Source organism: Hemitrygon akajei, chromosome 18 (assembly GCF_048418815.1).
Source record: "Hemitrygon akajei chromosome 18, sHemAka1.3, whole genome shotgun sequence".
Taxonomy (NCBI): Eukaryota; Metazoa; Chordata; class Chondrichthyes; order Myliobatiformes; family Dasyatidae; genus Hemitrygon; species Hemitrygon akajei.
Window position 1 is genome coordinate 34,369,028 of NC_133141.1, and position 23,813 is coordinate 34,392,840.

The window sequence follows — 23,813 nt, forward strand, 5'->3', positions numbered from 1 at the left end:
TAACAGTCTGCTTTTTTGTTTATTCAGCAAAGTGGATGCCTTGCATTTTTTCCATATTATGCTGCATTTGCCATATTTTTGTTCATTTCACTCAGCATGTATATATTCTTTTGAAGCTCATATTGTTCTTTGCTGAAAATTTGACTCAGCTTTGCCTAATTAGCAAACTTGGAAATATGGTATTTGATCCTTTCGGTCCAATTATATATTGTAAATAACTGGAGCCCAAGCACTGATGCCTGTGGTTTCTCCAAGGCTACCTGAGAAAGGTCTTTGCTTTCTTTCAGATCACAATTCTTAAACCTTGTCTGTAATGTTCCACATGCTCTAACCTTGTTGACCAACCTGAGTGGGCCTTATTGGGTAACTCTCCTAAAGATCCAAATGCATCACGACTATTGGTTCACCCTTCTCTCTAAGAACTCCAGTGGAAAATCATACATGATTTTCCTTTCAAATCCATGTTGACTGCTTAATCCTCTCATTCTTTTTCAGAGTGTTCTGTTATTTCAAGTTTCATTATTGTTCCAGCTTTTTCCTTACTCTGACAGGTCAGTAGTTCCTGTTTTTCTCTCTCTCTCTCTCTCTCTCTCTGTATTAGTGGAGTCATATTTACTGCCCCTAGTCCACAGAAACAATTCCAGAATTTGTAAGGGTCTTGGAAGATATTCTCAGCATTAAGAAGGAAATAAATAAAATGTATTGATAACTTTCCTATTTTATTATTTTAATCATCTTAACTATTTTCACTAGGATGTGGAGTTGTTTGTTATCCACCATATACCTTATTCATTCCTGTTAAATAGTTAAACAAAGGGCAGCTGCAACTACTTGGCCAGGTGTTTAAAAAAACATGGTTGGGAAAATTGGAGGTAAGTTAATCTCAAATTAAAACAATATAAGTTTGAAGTGTGGATCTTTTTAAAATTTTCTGTGCTTTTGTGTATTATTTGTTAATAAGCAACTTAATTCTGTAGCCATAAAGTTCCAGATTCAGTCCTTTCTCAGAGACATCATCAAAGAAGGGATGATGACACTATCCCTCAGCATAGCTTTATGCTTTCAGGATAGGTGAGAAGAAAATTGAGGGGAATTGTTGTGAGATGGGTAAGAAAGCACTGGTTGGCATGGATACTGTAATGTTTCTCTCTGGATGTGAATAATTGATCAGTAGAAGTAATTGCAGTCTACGTTCTTCATTACAGCATATTGATTGTGAGCAAGCTTGAGTTGTGAATAGTTATAGGTGGATATGTTTGTATAGAACATTATTTGTCTTGCACAAAGACAGGTAGGCTATTTTATGTACTTTTAGATCTGAAGGTAACTGCATAAATGCAATGTAATTTTTGCAAGTTTTAAATATTTACATGTATTTAAGCCTCTCCTTGACCAATTAATGCATTGATTATATCTCATTGATTTCAGGTGAAGATGGAACAAACATGATCGACATCAACTTGCGATTCTGCGGCAATGGAGAGAAGTGATCACTATGGTGGGCAAGGTGATGCGCAGTGGCTAGAAAGAAACAAAGCCCACTGGTATGAGAAGGAGGAGGAACAGCATCAAGTTGCATCGCAATTGTCCCATCACAACCATCGTCGCTTTACTCGGATAAATCAGCCAGTTGTCGACTCTCCCCATGCTGATAAATCAAATGCTTTTCCAAAATACTCCTGTCACACACGATGTGACAGCGGTGACTCGAGTAGACCTATCTTGGAACATGTCTGCACCGCGATTGGTAATCAGACCTGGCCAAGAACAAGTCAACAACCTGCGACAGAAACTGATCCAGGGAGCGATTCATCCTTATCAGATTGGCCTCTTGGTGGCATTAAGTGCTTTAATCACAAAGAATCATGTTTAGATCAACTTCTAGATGAAGAACTGAAAACATTGGATCAGGCAGGGCTGAGCATCCCCAGTGGACAGCTGGATTTTACAGGGAAACTGCCATCTCTCTATTCTTCTGGCATATCATGTGATGGCTGTGAATTTCAAAACCGAGAGGCAGAGTTAGCTAGTAATGATAAGCCATACCCTCTTTCTGATGCAATAACCAATCGTGAAGGTATGACTGAGAAGGATTCACAAGGGTATGGGTGCCTATCATCCATTCCTCGGTTGGAAAGTTCTGCCACGACTGGAATGTTTTTGGAAGGATTCTTTGAACCCAACAGCTATGAAGACCACAGCTTCCCTTTCAGAACGAATGACAATCTGTCATTTCTTGACAACTTAGACTGCATGCGTTCTGCCAATGCTTCACAAGAAGATGCAATGGACAAGTGTGATGATTTCAATGAACATGAAGGTATGGCCGAAAGTGATGTAAAGTTAACGGAAGATGTCAGACATCCCATGAAAATGACTAACAGAAAAAGCGGCAAGCGACAAAGGAACAAATCGGTGACAAAAGATTCTTCAAACACCTGCGATAAGGAAGATGTGAGGGAGCACATAAAGAAGAATAGCAAGTCTTCAGCAAATAAGCAACGGCTCTCAAAGGCTGAGAGGAAGCGACAGCATACTGAAAACAGGCAGAGGTTAAAGAATGGAGTGCAGAGACAATCTGAGGAGTTACTTTGGAGATGTGTAACCTATGTTAAAATTGTTATGGATGTCATTCTTTTTGTGACTCACAAGTGTGGAGAGTACGTGGAGACAGGGGGAAAGCTTGTGTATTCATGTTGCCAGATACACAAAGAGGATTTTATTTCCTTAAAGGGCAGTGCAAGGACCTCAAGTTTGTGGCTTCTTAAACAGGCAAAGTTAGGGTCGGAGAAGCTTAGGCGGTTTTGCCTTTCTCTTCTAAAGATGACTCTAAAGTTTTTAAAAATGCTGCTTGCTCTGCTTTTTCTAGTACTAATGTTATTTATAGGATGCTTACGACTTGGCTACAAATATGCAAAGTCTGGTGTTTTCATAATTTTTCAGAGGCTACCCACTTGGGGTCAAGAAAACTTTCCCCACTTAGGAACTGTTTGTTTTCTGCAAAGCTTGTATTCATGTATAGAAGAATCTAGAACTTGGAATTATTTGAAAAGACTATGGGAAAAATTGAAAATGAGATTCTGGCTAACTGCTAAATGGCGGACTGCGGGCCAGTCTCCCCCTTCACCTCCTTCACCCAAGTCACCTAGTGCTAATAGGTTCCAGCCAGATCACGAGGTTGACCGGCTGTTGGCAATGGCTGATGTACCAGAGGAGGAGCTGGATCCTTTTAAAGTTCTGGGCGTGGAGGTAATGGCCACTGATGCTGAGCTGAAAAAGGCTTATCGGCAGTTGGCTGTGCTGGTAAGTTCAGCATAAGAATATTTAGCTAAAGATAAAACGCAACTGTCTCATTTAATTATTTCTATTGAGCCAGTTAACATTCAAAGCACGATGAGAGTATAAGATGTATTTCTGTTTTCCTATTTAAAGTACATCTCCTCCCTAATTTTACATGAATGCCTTAATTTTACATAATTTAGGTGCCATTGGTCCTCTAGAAGCACAACCAAGGTGCTGCTGTACCTTATTGACAGTAATTGTGGATCAGAAGACTTTTCAACAACTCTATCTGGTAGCTACTCTTCTCTGCATCCAGAAGAAGTTGCTCTAATAATTGGGACCTAGAATCCTGGTGGATTATTTTTGCTTGTTTTCCACCTGATAGTATATTTTGTACAGAAAAAGCTTTTTATTCTGGCGTTTTCTGCCTTCCTCCTTAGTCCTGAAGAAGAGTCTCGGCCTGAAGCGTTGGCTGTTTATTCATTTCCATTGATGCTTCCTGACCTGCTGAGTTCCTCCAGTGTTTTGTGTGTGTTGTGTGGATTTCCAGTATTTGCAGACTTCCTCATGTTTATGAATTACAAACATTGTTTCCCTAACACCGTGATTTAATATCTTCATTTGCTGATTCTATGGGAATTGCTCAATTTTTTCAGTGTGTTAGTATCTTCTACATCACAACAGCTTGAGTGCATATTGGCATCTTTTAAAGCAGAGAAAGATCTCCTAGGTTTATCAGTAGCAAATGGCAAAGTGACTACCAAACTAGAAGGTGTCTATTTTCACATCACTGCCACAGATTCTTGGCGGTATTGCTGGGAGGTAGACAGGGTGTCTGACAAGTTGTTGCAGACCGACTCTGAAGTTATAGCTGGCATCTGAACGGTAGCAAAAAAATGAATGGGGCATTTCCTGTAAAATCTTAAAACTTCAGCCACTTACTGTACCATTGTAGTGTAGTAAGTGATTTAAAAAAAGATCAATTGAATTCAATGGTCTATGATTATTTAGAAATTTGTATAAAAATATGTCATTTATGTATGGTTAAAATGCATTAATCCACAAAAAATGCACTTAATGATGCATTTTGCCTCAAATTGCAACATAACGACCCAGAATTTGCTCAGCCTGAGCATCTGGGTGATATGCCTCATTTGCTAGATGTTTTTCCTTCCATTCTTGCAGCTCACTAGTTTGTGTTTTAAATGGCTGGAGATGTGTGCTGATAACTGCTTGACAAGATTAATTTGGAGAATGACAGAAACAACAGATTGACTTCTTGAGCAATACACACAAAGTGCAAGGAACTCGGCAACATCTATAAAAAGGAATAAACAAGTGGATGCTTTGGGCCAAGCCCCTTCATCAGGACTGAAAGGAAGGGGGAATAAGCTAGAATAAGAAGGTTGAGGGAGTACAAGCTAGCAGATGATAGGTGAGACCGGGTGAAGGGGAAGGAATTTTAGGTTTAATAGGAATAATGGTGAAGGAACTGAGATGAATTGATTTCAAACTGGGTATAGAAAAGAAATGGGGTAAGTGTAAAGAAACTTAAGTTTCAGGTCAAAGACTCTTGATCAAATAAAGGGTCTTTGACCTGAAGTGCTAACTCTGTTTTTCTTCCCACCAATGTGGCCTGACCTGCTGAGTATTTCCAGCACTTTCTGCTTTTATTTTAAATTTCCAGCATTTGCAGCTTTGTTTGATTTTCAGGAAAAAGTAGAAGATCTGCACTTAATTAGAAACAATTTACTACTTACAAGAATAATCAGTTTCTGTTTTCTTTTGGAGTTGGAAATATTTGCATTTGCAAGAAGATAAATCTTAAAGGTACTTGCATTATTATATACCATTCATTACATTTTGCAATGAATTTGTTTTACCAGCGCAATTGCAGCAAATACTTGAAACATGTTGAAAGGATGGCAATGAGTTACTGTTTTTGCAAGGCGGAGCAGCGCAAATAGTCTAGCAGTGTTGCAGTTGGCTTTAGTATTGTGTAACCCTTGATTACCAAAGGTTATTGGGGCGTTTACTTAACAGTAATGTCGAGTGCTTCAAACTCTGCCTTCATAGTAATTTCTGGGTCAATGTTTCAGCAGAAACAATGGTGATTTATTTAAAATGTCAAAGATCGGTGGTTTTCCACCCTCCCCCCACCCTTCCCACTATTTACTGACCTCTTTTTGGAATTTTGATGTGGACTTTGTGTTTTCTGTTGCAGCTAATTTTATGTTATTGCCACAGTGCTGTAACATTCTATGATGCCTACTTTCCTTAAAGTAACAAAACTTCCTCTTGTCAGCATTCTATGCATATTAAACCATCGAATCCTTGGAACGCGCACACTGTTATGGATGCTTGTACTTCTTCTAAAATTTGAAAAGCAAAAGCAAATCTTATATAGCATTCCTATTACATATTATGCCTCTGCAGTCTACTCATGGGCTCTAAAGCGCAGAAATGTTTCTATGGACGAGGATGCAGCATTGTCGCAAATACATTCCTCTTCGCCCTGTTGGTGCCCAGGATTTTTTCCTGCCTATTTTGTGAAGTTTTTTTAGAAAGTGTCTGCAACATTAAAAATCAAGTGCTTCAAATCTCCTTCTCTTCCTCACTTTGGTGCTCTTCCTAGTGTGATGGGTTTAGCTCTTCCATTCTGGTTGGCAGCTATCACAGAGGGAAGCTTCAGAAATATACATGGTTGCCCTCTAAATCACTTCTGTCCATAACATGAAATAAATAGAAATAAACCACCTTCTGACACTGCTTTACAGCAACAATGTGTCAGAGGAGGGAAATTTTAAAACTGATTGGGCAAATAGGATATAAAGTGTATTTGTGGCTTGTTATGATCCTGTCCTTTTCATAGCATGCCATATGTGTGTAGTAGGGAATTTAATTGGCTAGGTCCATCTGTAGAAAGTTGCTGGTGTTGCCTTGACAACTAGATCCTGCTCCATGAACAAATGTGTAGCTTTGAAAGGAAAGCAAATGTACTTTGAATCAAGGCAACTCTCCTTGCATAATGGCTGATGTGGAGTTGATTAATTCAGGTTCCAGCAGCTCGTTAGACTAGAGACAGCAGCACACTTGCCATTGTACAAAGTAGCCAATGGGCATTTATTCAGCAATCCATCAGAATGTTGGGAGATTAGAATTTTCTGCTGCACTTCTTGTTTAAAAGTAAGGTAGTTGATTTTTTGCATATTCACTGGTGGTTCACTGAATTCCCACCAGAATAGCTAGTTCAGTTGTAGCAGCATATATGTTACATTACTGCTTGCTGTTGCTCAGCTGCCCTGGTACTATTTAAATCAGGCCTTCCCAATTTGAGGTCCACGAACCTCTCGGTTAATGATAGGGGTCCAAGGTTGAGAACCCCTGATTTAAATGATAGTTCTGTTTTTGATCCCAGTTTCCAATTTAAGGTCAAAGGCACTCTAGGGTGGATGTGGTGAGAGGGGATTTAGAATGAGATGTAGGAACTGTTTTGTTTTGTACATTTGTTCCAGTTGGAAAGCAAATTAATAGTGTTGTGCCCTTATTTTTCATGTCAATGATTTTGATAAATGATTTGATGGCTTTGTAGTCAAGTTTGGGGATGATATAAAGGTAGATGGAGGGACAAGTAGTTTTGAGGAAGGCTATCTACAGAAGGACTTAGACAAATTTGGGGAATGATCAAAGAAGTGGCAGGTGGAATAGGCTGTGGACTATTTTCTAAAGGGGAGAAAATTCAAAAATCTGAGGTGCAAAGGGACTTGGGAGTCCTTGGGCAGGGTTCCCTAAAGGTTAACTTGCAGTTTGAGTCGATGGTAAAGAAGGCAAATGTAATGTTATCACTCATTTCGAGAGGACAAGAATATATAAACAAGATGTAATGCTGAGGTTTATAAGGCATTGGTCAGACAGCATTTGGAGTATTATGAGCAGTTCTGGGCCCCTTATTTAAGAAAAGATGGCATCAGACAGAGTCTAGAGGAGGTTCATGAGAATGATTCCTTTGGTGGCTCTGGGCCTGTACTCACTGGAGTTTAGAAGAATAAGGAGGGGGGATCTCATTGAAACCTATTGAATATTGAAAGTCCTAGATAGAGTGAATGTGGAGAGGATGTTTCCTTTAGTGGGGAAGTCTAGGACCACAGGTCACAGTCTCAGAATTGAGGGATGTCCATTTAGTACAGCAATGAGGAGGAATTTCCCTGATGGTACTGAATCTGTGGAATTCCTTGTCACAGACAGCTGTGGAGGCCAGGTGATCGGATATATTTAATGCAGAGGTTGATAGGTAATTAATGGGGGCATGAAAGGTTACATGGGAAGACAGGAGAACGGGGTTGAGAGGGAAAATAATCAGCCATGATGGAGCATACTCGATGGGCTGAATACCCTAATTGTGCTCCTATGTCTTTGGTCTTATTTCTCTTGTGAGTCAGGATCTGTGATGAACAGTCACAGGTAGGTTCCGTTAGCATTTTTGGTAGGTTTAATATTGCTGTACAAACATATAAGTTCTGAAAGTGAGCAGAAATGTTGGAAGTGTGGAATTTGTGACCATGTAAAGAGGAATCTATGACTGGAAATGGTGACTCCTTTCTGACAGATGGGTAAACAGCGTTGAGGGACTGTATGTTACATCTGTAGAGTGTTATGTGTAGTTGGAAGCAACGATAGAAGCAAGAAAAATACACTAAATGTAAACATAAAAACAAGGGAATGCAGAAATGATTTTGTACTTCTTGCAGTCTTTCACTATCCCAGAGCACCTTAAAGTACATTGTCATCAATGAAACATCTATGGCCAACTTTGTAGTGAATGGAAATGCAGCAGTTAACGTGCGCACAAAGTAATCTCACAAAAAGCAATATGATAATATTTTTTGTGATATTGGTTGAGTGATAGAACTTGGGCAGAAGACCAGAGAGCTTCCCTGCTCTTCCAATAGTGTCATGGGATCTTTGACATCTATCTAAAAGATGGGGTATTGATTTAATGTCTCATCCTAAAGCTGAAGTAATGAGGAATGGTGAAACTTGGGTTATGGTCTATGTCACTGGATCTCTGCTTGAATGTTCAATTTACAGCTACTGAGCCAAGAAAGGATCTTCGGAACCAACCATGCTTTTTGTACCCAACCTTATGTACCACCTTGCCCAAACATTAGTAACATTAACTTCATAAGATAAGCTGGGATAAATTAACAAAGTACCTGCCAGTCTGCTTGAAGGTGTTGTGTGAAATATTTAGGTATATGAAATAATGCAGTGTTCTTGTCAATGAATACTCATTTAGAACTACACCTAGATGAAGATGCCTTATCACATGAAACCATTGGTGTATTTCAGATCTGCACATAGGCAATCTTTGTTTCACAGCTAGCAAAATTCCATCAAGTATCAAATGTACATATTTCTGCCTGATCGGTTGCCTGATTTCTGCAGTGGATTATGTAGTTGAGAGTTTATGGACTTCATTCACCATTGTCACATTTCTCCTTATCTCCATCTTATTTGTTCTGATGTCAGTGCTAGGCCTTGATGTCTAATGTTTGGGTTAGCTGTAGTTCTGTATGTATAATGCCAACCTATAAACAGTACTTAGTTCAGTGTTTAGAACTTTGCTTTCTTGTTAAATAATCCCCCAACAGATGAACTACTGCTGACCACAAAACCATTGGAAAGGTCAGTAACAGTCTTCATTTATAAGCCTAGATTGATGTCACATCAGAGCTTGAATATGTGCTCCACCAATGAGGTACAGATGTCTGGCCTTGGGTCACCGAACAACAGACGTGACAGTGAATCGGTGCTGTGAACTTTAATTTCTTTATTTCTTCACTGCCGCCAGCCCATGTCATCTTGTTTCTCCCTCACAGGGGTGGAACACTGAAGTGAGCTGTGACATCCCACTGATTAAAATGAGGTAGAAATGCACACTAGTGACTTTTAAAGCTGCTTTGATTAATATCACCTTGAATGGTACTGTTACCCAAGTTCAATGAACTTGTAAAACATAATTTTAATCATTTATTGCCGCTCAAGATTTGCAGGATGAGCTTTGTTTGATGTTTTTTTTTTAAGGTGAAAGCTGACACGTCTTCATGTGAAATATCGGCAGCAGTAGTTCAACAAGACATCAATCAAACCCTTTCTCTTTTAAAGTAATCACCCCATTGTGATTGCAGGTTCACCCTGATAAAAACCGACACCCACGATCGGAAGAAGCTTTTAAGGTGGTGCGAGCAGCGTGGGATATTGTGAGCAATCCTGAAAGGAGGAAGGAATATGAAATGTAAGCGAAATTCAGTGCTGCATTCCAGATACGTCCACATGGCCTGTTTTTTGTCTTTGCAGGATCAGTTGCTTTTAAAATATGCCACTTTACCTTCTACATGTAATATTAAAAGTATTTAAGCATGTTTTGAACTACTTGACTGTAGTCATTCTTATAGTTTTCCATTTCAAAGATTACCATTTTGACCTAGGGAGTAAAACTCTGCTTAAGTATGCTATTGAGTTTAATATTTAAGGAAGAAACTTCTGGAAGCTCCCTGCAGTTAACGTTTAAGAATATTCCCATTACAAGCAGAACTGGGTGTGAGTATTGTCCAGACCAGTGGAACAAAATTCTCCTCTCTGTTGGTGACAAATATCCCAAGTATATTAAGTCTTGGCAAGTTTCATTGAGTTCCTAATCCCACATCACAAAAATTCACATCAATTAATAGTGACATGTCAGTCTCCGCAGGAAAGCCATAAAGTTGCTTTGGAAGTATTTGATGCCAAAAAGTTTCCTATTCCTTGGCACTGACAACACACTATTGCTCAGCACAAAAATCCATCAGAACAATAATATCTCATTTTCTTACTACATAAAAGGTAAAATATGATTTGGCTACTCAGGATAATATTGACACCATTACTAATTAACTCTAGGCCTTTCTTTCCCTGATTTTTTTTTTAACTAGTTTTTTTGGGGGGAGAGAACTCCTTTCAGTACTTTAAGTGTATCAATTTCACTTGTTTCTACATGATAGAAACAATGATGTGAGTATCTTTAATATCAGAGAGAGAGAGTGTGACATGGAGAAAGCATGAGTGATGTGACTTATTTTGTGCTCTATACCTGGCTATTGGTGCTGAACCTGAGATGATTGGTTCCTTTGTTTATTTGGTCTTTAAATTGAGGCATTGATTACCTGCTCAAATAGGCATAAGAGATCCCATGGCACAATTACAGGAGCAGGGGAATTCTCTCCGGTGTCCTGGCTACCATTGATCCTCAGCCAAGCAAATTATCTGGTCATTTGCTATATGCAGGATCTTACTATGCGCAAACTTGCTGCTGTGCTTGCCTCTTTACTAGTGACTGCAAAACAAAAAGATTGTAGTGGGTCATCTTCCAGATGTAAAAATGTTCTATAAAAGCAACTACTTTTTTGTATAACTTGTTTTTATTTTATTATGGCTGACTTTCCCTCAGGATGGATATTGAAAACTTTTTGTTAAGAGAGGTTTGTAATGTCTTTCTTTTCCAAGGAATTGCAGGATCCCAGTTCTTGTTTTTCAGCTTTTCTGCTCTTGATTTCTCTCTAGGGGGAAAAAAAGACTGATGATCTTTCTTTGTTTTTAGCAAACGGGCCGCAGAGAGTGAGTTACATCAGTCCATGAACGAGTTTCTCACCAAACTCCAGGATGACCTGAAGGAGGCCATGAACACTATGATGTGCAGTAAATGTGAAGGAAAACACAAGTTTGTGCTCTTTTATCTTTTGCTAATCTATTAAAATGAGCGTACAGCTCTGAGTGGTTTTTGTTTTGTTAGTTCCCTGATTGGGGTTTCCTTCCTTTGTCCTTTTCAAGGACCTAAATCTTGGAGTAGAATTGGATGGCTGTCCATTGCCCTTGGGTTCCTCATTCAACTGGCTATTCGTCACCTGTTCCTAAATAGTGGTAATAGAGAAATGAACATATAGAATTATAGAGTACTACAGCACAGAAACAGGTCCTTCAGCATACCTAGTCTGTGCCAAACTGATATTCTGCCTAGTCCCATCAACCGACACCTGGATAATCACACTCCATACCCCTGTTATCTAGGTTGTTATCCAAACTTCTCTTAGATGTTGAAATTGAACCTGCATCCACCACTTACGCTGGCAGCTTGTTCCACACTTGCACCACCCTCCAGTTTCCTCTGGATACTGTCAGCTGCTACAGTCCACCTGCTTGTACCTCTGGTATGACCAGTTTTTGGTTTTATTCCCCTACCAATCCCCACTCCCATAATATTTCACTGCAGGAGATCCATCCATGCCCACTTAAAGACCAAATCCCAGACATGTCCTTGTCAAGATTTAATCTAGAGCTGTCTTTCTAGAACTGCATTTCTTAATCTACTTGTGTGTCACAATAAATTTTGAACATTCTTTGCAGGAGGTTTGAAATGGATCGTGACCCTCAGGCAGCTCGATACTGTGCTGAGTGTAGTAAGAGACACCCTGTAGAGGATGGAGACTTCTGGGCAGAATCAAGCATGCTGGGGTTAAAAATCACTTACTTTGCCATGATGGATGGCAGAGTCTATGATATCACAGGTAGGACAATGAGAAATTTGAAGCTATCCTGATATACTTTCAGTATGTGTTGTATTAAGAAAAAGCAAAAACTGGTAGCTTTCAGTGATTCTTCTACATGATAATTTTGAAATAGTGTGATGCATAAAACCAACTGCCTGGTTACTCCAACTCTGGTTTTATGAAGCATAGGCAGCAGCTTGGATTGCTGCTAGTAAATGTTCTGTTTGTATTCTGTATTCAGTATAATTGCACACAAAAAAAATCTCAGACCAGGCCTGACTGATACATGACAGGAGCTTCCAATGCTTCTGTGTAAAAGTCAGTACCAAAACCTGCCAAGTAACCTGTTGGTCAAAATGGATGACAGTATTGCGAGCCTCTTAAGTTCTTGCTTTCTGCTGAATGTAAGAGGATGCTGATGGAAGAAATAGACTTTTATAGCAGCTTTTTTTACATCTCTCCCAATGACAGCAAATGCTTGTGTGTCTCAAAGTACTGTACTGGAGAATATGGCTACAATTGTACTCCAACCATATTTAAAAATATTCCTGAAGTATTCCAAAATCCTGTCTACAGCAGTGGAAATAATTAAAGGAAAAATGAGTGAGAAGCCAGGTCTGTGTTTAAATTGTTATCGATGAAAGTAAACCTTCAAAGCTTATAAGTTCTTGGTTTAGTTTGAAGAGGTAGGGTACCATGGAGATGGTACATGTTCTTGCTTGATTGGAGTCAGGCCATTAGATATCAAATGATGGCTCTGTGATAGTTGGAAGGAAAATCAAAATATTCATAGGACCAGGAGAAGGTCATTAAACTTGTCCCCGATATTCAGTTTGATCATGCCTGTTTACCTGACAAGATTACACTTTCTTGATGCCTTTGATCATCAATCAATTTTAGTTTTGAAATTCACTTTCAAGTGGATTGGGAAGCAGGTCAGTAACAGCTCACAACTCCTCTTGACTGGGAAATACTAAGTGATGATTTGCGAGCCATGATACAAAGTACCAGTTTTTTTTCTCTTCCTTTAGCTGTTGTGATGTTGTTGGAAGACAGCCTAACTCTCACACTATCACAAATTTTAGTGACTTTTTTTTCCCCCTTTCAGAATGGGCTGGTTGTCAGAGGGTAGGAATATCTCCTGATATGCATCATGTTCCTTACCATATATCTTTTGCTACAAGAGCTTCTGGAGGCAGTGGTCGTCATAGGTGAGTAAAAATGTACAGAGCTCAATATTATTGATTTTCCAAGTGTTTTGACTTGGTGTATTTTTTATGGTATCAAATGGTAAATTTTACATTGTCCAAATTTTTAGCTCCCTGAAAATAGCTATACAGTTTGATAGGATAGTTAAAAAGCATATGGCATGCTTGTCTTTATTAGTTGAGGCATTGAATTCAAAACTAAGTTGTATTGCAGCTTTATAAAACTCTAGTTAGGCCACATCTGGAGTATTGCATACAGTTCTGGTTGCCCCACTTTAGGAAGGATACTGAGGCTTTGGAGAGGATGCAGAATAGGTTTACCAGAATGCTGCTTGAATTAGAGGGCATGTATTGTAAAGAGGCTGGACAAACTTGGGTTGTTTTCTCTGGAGTGGCAGAGACTAAGGGGAGATATGATAGAAGTTTATAAGATTATGAGAGGCATAGATAAAGTAGACAGACAGGATCTTTTTCTCAGGGTTGAAATGTCTAATACCAGAGGGCATGAACTTAAGGTGATGGGATATGTTCAAAGGAGATGTGAGGGGTAAGTTTTTTTATATGGAGTGGGGTGATAGAGGCAGGGGTGATAGAGGCAGATATATAGGGGCTTTTAAAGAGACTGTTTAGATCGGCACATGAATATGAGGGATGTTGAAGGATATGGGTATTGTGTAGGCAGAAGCAATTATTTTAGTTGACCACTTAATTACCAATTTAATTGGTTAGGTTCCTGTGCTGTACTGTTGTATATTCTATGTAACTAGGTCGAGTGATGTGGGGCATTTCTCTTCAGAGAGAGGGATGATGAGAGGTGAATTGATAAAAGATTATAAAAAAGCATAGAGTGAATGGACAGCCAGAGACTTTTTCCCAAGACAGAAATGGCTAATACGTGGGGGCATAATTTTAAGGTGACTGGAGGGAAGTATGGGGGATGTCAGAGGTAAGTTCTTGACACATGGAACACCCTGCCAGGGTGGTAATAGAGGTAGATGCATTAGGGACATTTAAGAAACTCTTAGATAGGCATGTGGATGATAGAAAAATGGAGGGATATATAGGAGGGAAGGGTTAGATTGATCTTAGAGTTGATTAAAAGGTTAGCACAATATCATAGGATGAAGGGTCTGTACTGTATTGTAATGTTCTAAGAGCAGATTCAAGGGCATGTTAATAAATAGAAGTCAAATAACCTGTCTTTGTAATTTGTTTATATTAGCAGTGTTGCAGTTGATCAGTTGGGTTCATGTAACTTAAAATAGTTAACTGAAGGTGTCTGACCAACTCACCACTTCATGCAGATTTTTAATTCTGCAAGTCTGATAGCACAGTTTGCACATTGGCATTTCATAGAGTTTACCAGCTGATGAGGAAAATAGTGGTAGCCAGAAATGTTTTCAGATTTTGTAGCACACTTAAATAGAATTTGAACTCATAGAATCAGCAAGCATGGAAATAGGTTCTTCCGCACCATGAAGCAAACCATCCCCCTCTGCAAATACATTGCTCCTCCACAGAGAGAGTTAAGTGCACCAAGTTCCTGGGAGTTCACATCACGGATGATCTCACCTGATCCCTTAATATCACCTCCCTGAACAAGAAGACACAGCAGCGCCTCCACTTCTTAAGAAAATTGAGGCAAGCGAGGCTCCTACCTCTCTCCCCCCCCCCCCCCCCACCACCCCATTCTTAACTGCATTTTACAGGAGCATCATTGAGAGTGTCCTGACAAATTGCATCTCCATCTGGTATGGGAGCAATTAAGCATTGGACCTGAAGTCCCTTCAAAGGACAGTGAGAACAGCTGAGAGGATCATAGGGTCTCCCTACCATCCATCGACGACATTGACCAGGAGGTATGCACGTCCCTTAGTATTATTAAGGATCCCACCCATCCATCCAGCATCCTCTCTGACTTTCTACCATCAGGCCGGAAACTACAATGCATAAAAACAAAAAGTCAGGATGACAAACAGTTGCTTCCCCCAGGCCTTAGGCTTCTGAACTCCCAGCCGCATCATGTTCGAAGTGTCACTAGTTAATCTGTTCCGTCCCTTACAATATTTAATAAGGAAGACAGCCTGCTTTCCTTGCCAATTCTGATATGCACAACATTATTGGCTTTTACGTCCTTTCTACAGCACCACAATTGTATCAAACTGAACATTGACCTTTGCTGTCACTTTGGGATGACTAAGGATGTATCTCGCCAACAAAACTATGTCTCAAGCAGCACTGATTTTCTAAAAGTTTCCCAGATACTCCACAGAAATGTGTTTGTAACTCTGTGCTGCAATTTAGCTAGAAGGGGATTTGGTGTGTAGAAGAGCACTGAATAGTTTCAGTTATGGCATTGTCTAAATAACCTGAAGTAAATTACTACAATTTTGCCCAAAGGACTTAATGGTTTCTTTAGTTCAAATATGAGTGTTTGAGAATTGTCTGTTCTAAAGAATACAGGTGATTTACTGCTCGAATCGCTTGAGAAAGTTTGGTAAAGAAGATGCACTAGAATTTGGTTGACCTAATGATTGCATATTAATAGAATTGGGTCCTGTAGTGTGTGTTCTTGTGCTTGGATTATATTAAAATTGGGAGGTTTGTACTGTTTCATGATTTTGATATATAAATCACTCTCTTCTCCCCAACCCTCCCAAGTCAAAATCACATTTTCTTTGGATGGTGGCCAGGAACAGGAACCCACTATTTGCTTATTTCACCTCTTCTGACCATAGTGTTTGGACTGCTGTCCTAAGCTGAGAAAACAAATTAGATTAGATTTATTGTCACATGTACATAAAAACATTGAAATATATAGTGAAATGTGTTGTGTCAACAACCAACATAGGAAGATTGTGCTGGGAGCAGCCCACAAATGTCGCCACACTTTCAGCACCAACAAAGCATGCTCATAACTCACTAACCCTAACCCATATGTCTCTGAGGAAACCAGAGCACCCAGAGGAAACCCAGGCTGTTGTGGGGAAAACGTACAGACAGTGGTAGGAATTGAACTCTGATCGAAGAATTTTGGTGATGTAAAGCATCAAGTTCATTGCTATACTATCATGCCACCAGCATCCAGACCTAAAATCTCCCTGGATGTGTAGATTTTTGGTGTTGAGTGCTTTGGTGAGTGATTCACATTATTCAATAGAAATTTAACTGTAAATTGGCACTTCTAATGTTGCTTTTCAAACCAAATTGCAACTCTTGAGAGTTTATTATCTAGGAGCACTGAGGGAGCGCATTCACCAATGGGCTGGAGTGATCTAAGAAGGGAGCTTGCCATCATTTTCCCAAGGACAATTAGGCATTAAATGCTGACCTTGCCCAGGGAGAATGAGAGAGATTTCTAACAGTCTGAGAAAGGGCTCTCTCGAATCTATGTATATTTATGGTTTTGAACACATTGTGTTGCTCAGATACCAATCTGAACTGGTGGTGGTCTTTCACACCCTCAATAATGGAATATACTTTCTTTTGTTAGTTAAACGGCATGTTGACTCTCACTAGTCACAGAACAGGAAAATATACCTCAGCCCATTTCTATCTTGTCTCTGGTGTTGGAGAAATTGATGGAAGAACATGTGCTCTCCAATGGAAAGGACATACAAAAAATAATCTCAAGGTCCACTTGGACTTTTTTTTTCCACAGCCAACACAAAGCCAGTGTTGGCAGAAGTTGGGCTGTTGTTTCTCTGGTTTGAGAAGGGTTGTGGAAGAGCAGTGTTGAATTAAGACTGTCAGCTGGTTAATGTGTTGACAGTCTACTATATGAGGATTTGACATTTGAAGTGGTTTAAAAATTGTTCCATACACCCTTTCTTATCTTTCTGTAGAGCTGGCTCAGAAAATGGTCCAACTTCTCCTGCTGACCTCCAAGAATTTTTCAGCAAGATTTTCCAGGGAGCTGCAACACAAGCCAACGGTAGCTTCTTCAACCAATCCCAAATGGGGCCCAACGGTCAGGCAAAGGGAGAGCCGACACAGAGAACCGACACAAGGCAAAAGAGAAGGAAGAAGGTGCGACGGACATTCCCACGCTGAGCCTTAAACTTGCTAAAATAAACCTCAGCGATCACCTCATTAGGCTAGATAGCAGCCTGACTGAGAAGATCAAACCCAGATTCTAGATTAGAATGAAGACAAGTAAAAGTCCTCTTCTATTGAATTGAATGAATAGACTTCAACTGTACCTTTTTTTTAACATTTTAATTTGGATGTACAGTAGCAACTAAAGTGATGTTAAGAGGGCTTTTAATAATTTGTTAGGTAAAGACAAATTAATTTCTGGTTTCAACAGGTAGAATGGAAAAATAGCCAGTGGGTGTCTTTTTAAACATTTTATTATTTTTCCATGCTCAGCTACCTCCTTTCAAAATGTTCCTTTTCTCGGCTTTTCCTTTCCCCAAGGTCTTACATCTTCCTGGCCATTTTCAATGGGGAAAAGCTTGCAGTGCAAAAGGAACAAACTAAATGTCATGCTTGGCTGATGGCCTGATTTCCACAGTATGATAGGTATTTTCTTTTTAAAAGAAAGCACTTTAAAAAACAAAGAAACCAGAAAATAATTTGAATTAATGGTTTAAACTTGGCACACTTATTGTGATTTAGGGATGGGATACAATTTCTTTTTGTAACTTTAAAAATATTAAATATTTATTGGAAAAATTACTGTGCTACAGAAATCATACACAAATCTTATAAACAAATTATGAAACTTTGATAACTACTATAAATAGAAAAATTGAGTTGTGCTTTTATTTTTGTCTCTTACTGTTGTAATATCTATCTCTTCTCTCCCCCCCCCGATTCAGATTTATTTGTCACATGTACATCAAGACATACAGTGAAATGCATCACCTCCCACCTTCCCCTTCCTCCTCTCTCTCCCTCTCCCCCTCTCTCCTCTCCCATTCAGGTCCCTAATTGGCTTTAACAAAATTCTTCAACAAGGATTACATTCTTTTTCATAGTAATGGCACAAGTAGTCACCCGTAGCAAGAGTAAATATGTTATATTGATGTCTGCAAGACCCTCACTACAATTGAACACAACACTATGAAGTGCCTTGCAACCCGAATGAGGTACTCAGGGGTTAAAACTGGAATTTACTCAGTCCAACCTTTGCATTATGTGTTCATAGCTCAATGGGGTGAGGATGGGAAGTGTATTTATTTGATAGATTCGGTACTGTATAGTTTTTTGTTGGCAATTCAACCAGCTTTCTCTGGGAATTGAGCCACTTAAGAACAATAAATACTTATTATATTGTATATACATGTATAGAGTGCTGCTGTACAAGCCTACTCATTAACCAAAAAAAAAGAAATATCTACCATCCATGTATAAAATTAATTCCATAGCCTCCTGTATGCATGGGACAGGATCAAAATTTAGTAAGAAAGCATTTGATATTCAAATATAGGTGTATGCTCTAAGATTGATCTGCTGTTTTATACTCTACAATAACATGTAAGTAGGGTGATCTCCACCCTTGCTGTTTTCAACTTGACAGATCTAAATCTCCTGAGATGCTGAATCACCACCTTGAGATTGTTTAGGAAACCTAGAAGAATTGGTGCATTGTAGTTGGTTGATTTTATATATATAAATGTTTGAAAATCCTGGATTTCAAAAAATGTTTCTGAACAAGCACCTCAGCCATGCATTCAAACTACTCCAATACAAAATTTGGCAGGTCCTGCTTGCAGATGGCAGAGGTCAAGAGAAATATAACAGGCAGATTACATTTGTAACTTGGTCTGGTAGAGTTCAGAGTCAGACAGGTTCCAGCCAGAAGAAAGGAGAATAAAGACAGATGGAGCATAGCTATGCGGCAGTATGGTGAGAACTTTGGAGGTGGGTGTTGGAAGAATTTTTTAGGTTTGCATAAAGACATCAATAGAGTGGAGGTTGTTATATTGGAGAAGTATGATGTTTACAACACATGGAAGTGAAGAGCTGGAGTACTTGATGATGAGGTGGGGTGGGACAAGTCACGTTTTACCAACTTGATTGAGCTTTTTGACAAGGTGACGAGAGATTCATGAGGGTAGAGCAGTGGGTGTTGTCTACATGGATTTTAGTAAGGCGTTTGACAAAGTCTCTCATGGGAGGCTAATCCAGAAGATTAGGATGCATGGGGTTTGCAGCGAATTGGCTATTTGGATTCAGAACTGGGTTGTGTATAGAACACAGGGGTAGTGGTGGAAGGGACTTATTTGAGCTGGAGGTTTGTAATTAGTGATGATCTGTGCTGGGACCTCAGCTGTTTGTGATGTATATAAATGACCTGGATGAAAATATAGGTGGGTGGGTTAGTAAGTTTGCAGATGATATCAAGATTGGTGGAGTTGTGGATAGTGTAGAAGACTGGCAAAGAATACAAAGCAATATAGATCAGCTCCATATAAGGGCAGAGAAATGGCAGATGGAGTTTAACCTAGATAAATGTTAGATGTTGCACCTTGGTAAATGCAAGGAGGCAGTACAAGACCCTTAACAGTGTTGGTGAGCAGAGAGATCTTGGAGTCCCAAGTTCATAGCTCCATGAAAGTGGCGATACAGGTTAATAGGGTGGTTAAGGCTTATGGAATGCTTGCTTTTATTAGTCGAGGCATTGAGTTCAAAAATCAAGAGGTTATGTTGCAACTTTTATCGGGCTCTGGTTAGGCCACATCTGAAGTATTACATACAGTTCTGGTTGCTCCACTATAGGAAGGATGTTGAGGCTTTGGAGAGGGTGCAGAAGGGGTTTACCAGGATGCTGCCTGGTTTAGAGGGCATGTGCTATCATGAGAGGCTGGACAAACTTGGGTTGTCTTCTTTGGAGCAGTGGAGGCTGAGGGGAGATCTGATAGAGGTTTATAAGATTATGAGAGGCATAGATAGTGTAGACAGGGAGTATCGTTTTCCTAGAGTAGAAATGTCTAATACCAGAGGGCATGCATTGAAGTTGAGAGGGGGTAGGTTCAAAGGGGGTGTGAGGGTTACGATTTTTACTCAGAGAGTGATGGATGCCTGGAATGCACTGCCTGGTGTTGTAGAGGCAAATACATTAGAGGTTTTTAAGAGCTGTTTAGACAGGCACATGAATATAAGAAAGATGGAGGTATATGGACATTGTGTAGGTAGGAGGGATTAGTTTTTGTTTTTTTTACTTTTTAACTGATTCAACACATTGTGGGCCAAAGGGCGTGTTCCTGTGCTGTACTTATTCCATCTTCTATGGTTGAGACTGAGGATGATGTAGGAGGGGGAAAAATCCCAAGAAACAGCAAAGACAGTTTTGTTCCAAAGCACAGTTGAAGGAGTTTGGTGAACGTAAATGGATGGACGTGATAAATTTATGGATCATTTCAGATAAGCCACTCGGATTCAGAACTGAAGTTAAAACTGGAACTAGGTAAAAGCATAATACATCTATTCCAACATCAGGAGCAGCTTTATTATTAAAACATTGACATCAAATTCAATGCTTTAACTTAAAAATACACTCTACACATTTTTCTTCTAACTTTAATTTCACTTTTTAATAACCTATTCAACCATCTACCTATTTTAAGCTTAAATCTTTTATTGTGCTTTATCCTTTTCCATGGACCATTTCAAAGTGAGAGCAACTTTCTTTTGGCTAAAAGCAGATTATGAAGGCATATTAAACCCCAGGTTGTCAAATTTGAACCTTGTGCAATCTGAAACTTGTACATAAACTAGGAATGCTTGCTGATTAAAATTAGTCAGTGACCCCCCCCCCCACAAAAAAAACTGGATATTGTCTGTACAGTGAATCCATCCAATGACATCACGAAAATTATAATTGTGTGCATGTGCCAATTGCACTTTGTGCTGCAATGTTATGTTGAATTTGGTAAAGAATCTCAAAAATAGTTATTGTGGAAGTTTCAGTCCAGGTCCATTTTATGTACCTTAGAAAAGTCTGTGCACTGATGTTAACCCCCCCCTTACTCTAACCATGGAAGGTCTTTGATTTGCTGACTAGTTTTCCAGCATTTTCTCATTTAATTTTTCATTTTATGAAGTCTTAAATAAGCTCTTGCATTATAAACTTACTTTTCAATAGTTTTCCCCCAATCCTACCTTTAGTTGACTTAAGATATTTAAGGTTGAATAAGTATGTTACAACTTGTTGCCTTTATGGCTAGATTGTTTGATGTAGACATTTCTAAGCCATTAGTGAAATTTAGCTGACCATTACTGTGAGCATTGTTGAAGTTAGAGCTAATTTTGAGGAGGCAGTGGGCAAATTTAATGCTGTATGGGTTCACCTGTTCTTTTGATTTAAAAGGGCTTGCAGATCCCAACACTATTTCTTGTTTGCCAGAACTTTTTGGGAGTAAAAATAAATGCAGAGTGCATTACCAAAGTGTATTTTTCTTTATAGAGAAAAGTATTTATTTTTAAAAAATAATACAATATTTTCAGCAACAATATTACATTTTTAAACCTCAATCATACCTGAATTTCTATTGTATAGCACATTTATATAGCACCTTTCACATAACCTTTATGTAATATAAGACTCAGCAGCCATTTTGTGCTCAGAAAGCTCCTACAAATGGCAATGAAATAAATAAGCAGATCATTTGCATTGGACATTGTTTGAACATTAAACATTGCTTTCATGCACTCTCCCGTTCCTTTTGAAAAAAATTCTATCAGCCTGAGGAAGCAGATGGAGCCTCATATATCAAGCCAGAAACCAAGCATAGAGATAAGAGGTACTAGCTGTTTGCTTGAGGTAACCAGTTGATGTATCCTGACAAGCTGAAATCTGGAAAATGGGAATAGTCTCAGTAGCTCTTCTATGCCACAGGTCATTTGGCCCATATCATTGTTGGCTGCAAATAAATATTGTAGGAGTATAGTTGCTACAATGAACTTCCAGTTCCAATGGTGAGGGGACTCGCCATGTTGAGTGGAATTTCTAATACAGTCATATAAAAACATATTGAAGATTGTGAACTTGATACGGTTTTGGATGATATAACTATTTAAGTATTTTAGTCCAACAGTTTTGTGCTTGTCACTCTTCAGTGACTAATCCTATTTGTATGTGTGCAAGGATCCCAGGTAAAATAAGCTTTGTTACTAGTGGATGTGCGAAGTGTTTGCAGCACTATTTATTTTCTGTTATTTGTTAAGATTGCAAATTTTGCAAAGTCGCAAAGTAAAGTTTAGTCATGGGAATATACAGTGGCTGGAACCTTGCAGTTTTTGTTTCACTTGGGATTCTTGCACTTGTTTTGGCCTTGTTGATATTTCAAGCTACATTCAATCTCAAAGAGATGCAAGGAAGATGTTTCCAACTTTGGGCAATGAATCATGGTATTAGTAATGTGATTTCCACATTTTTCACAGCAGGATTCCATAAGCAGCAGTGTCTAGTTAATCTGTTTGGTTGTTGGAATTTGAGTTATAGGGAAAGGTTGAATAGGTTATGACTTTATTTCCTGGAGTGCAGGAAAATGAGGGGAGATTTGATAGAGATATACAAAATTATGAAGGTATAGGCAGGGTAAACACAAGCAGGCTTTTTCCATTGAGGTTGGGTGAGACTAGAATTAGAGGTCATAGGTTACAGGTGAAATATTTAAGGGGAACTTAGTCATTCGTGAGGGTGAATACACCATGTATGAGGAAGGTGAGAGTGTGGACCAAATGCCCGTGGAAGTGGTGGATGCAGGTTCAATTTCAACTTTTAAGAGAAGTTTGGATGGGAGGGCTATGGTCCAGGTGTGGGTCAATGGGGCTAGGCAGTATAACAGTTTGCCACAGACTAGATAAACTGAAGGGTCTATGGAAGACAATGAACAGTCAACATTTCAGTCCTGATGAAAGGTCATGGCCTGAAATGTCAACTGCTAATTTCCCTCCATAGATGCTGCCTGACATGCTGAGTTCCTTGAACATTTTGTGTGTATTGAGGCCAGTACAACAGTTTGAATGAGATTATAAACTACAGCACATTCAACAATGCACTTGTACAGGAATGTTATCCACATTGCTGGCTCAAAATACTCAGAACCTTTGTCAAGACTTTGAACTAAAACGTTAACTGCTTCTCTTTCCACAAATACAGCCTGACCTACTGAGTTTGTATTCTTTCAGATCCCCAGCATCTGCAATTTTTATTTTGTTTCACTTACTGCTTTTAGAAATACAAGTAATGTTTTAGCGATTTAGATTGCGGGGGTAAGTTTTTTTATGCAGAGAGTGGTGAGTGCAGAAAATGGGCTACCAGCGACAGTGGTGGAGGCAGATAAAATAGGGACTTTTAAGAGACTCCTGGACAGGTACATGGGAGCTCAGAAAAATAGAGGGCTATGGGTAACCCTAGGTAATTTCTCAGGTAAGGACATGTTCGGCACAGCGTGGTCCTTACCTTAGAAATTACATGGGGTTACCCATAGGTCACCGGCAGCCCATCAACTCACCACTCTGTGAAAAAAAAACTTACCCCTGACATCCTCTCTGCACCTACTTCCAAGCATCTTAAAATTATGCTCTCTCGTGCTAGTCATTTCAGCCCTGGGAAAAAGCCTCTGACTATCCACACAATCAATGCCTCTCATCATCTTATACGCCTCTATCAGGTTACCTCTCATCCTCCTTTGCTCCAAGGAAAAAAGGCTGAGTTCACTCAACCTATTCTCATAAGGCATGCTCCCCAATCCAGGCAACGTCCTTGTAAATCTCCTCTGCACCCTTT

General features: G+C 39.3%; 1 protein-coding gene across 1 annotated transcript in view; it reads left to right on the top strand.

Annotated features, from left to right (window-relative positions):
- dnajc14 (DnaJ (Hsp40) homolog, subfamily C, member 14) overlaps positions 1-18,354 on the top strand; it is a 34,467-nt gene extending 16,113 nt beyond the window's left edge. Inside the window, exons 2-7 of the mRNA XM_073071321.1 lie at positions 1,429-3,303; positions 9,471-9,577; positions 10,919-11,038; positions 11,722-11,882; positions 12,973-13,075; positions 16,918-18,354. Of these exons, the coding sequence (XP_072927422.1) occupies positions 1,477-3,303; positions 9,471-9,577; positions 10,919-11,038; positions 11,722-11,882; positions 12,973-13,075; positions 16,918-17,125 (2,526 nt within the window). The 5' untranslated portion in view covers positions 1,429-1,476 and the 3' untranslated portion in view covers positions 17,126-18,354. The remainder of the gene's footprint in view (positions 1-1,428; positions 3,304-9,470; positions 9,578-10,918; positions 11,039-11,721; positions 11,883-12,972; positions 13,076-16,917) is intronic.
- Positions 18,355-23,813: the final 5,459 nt, after the last annotated feature.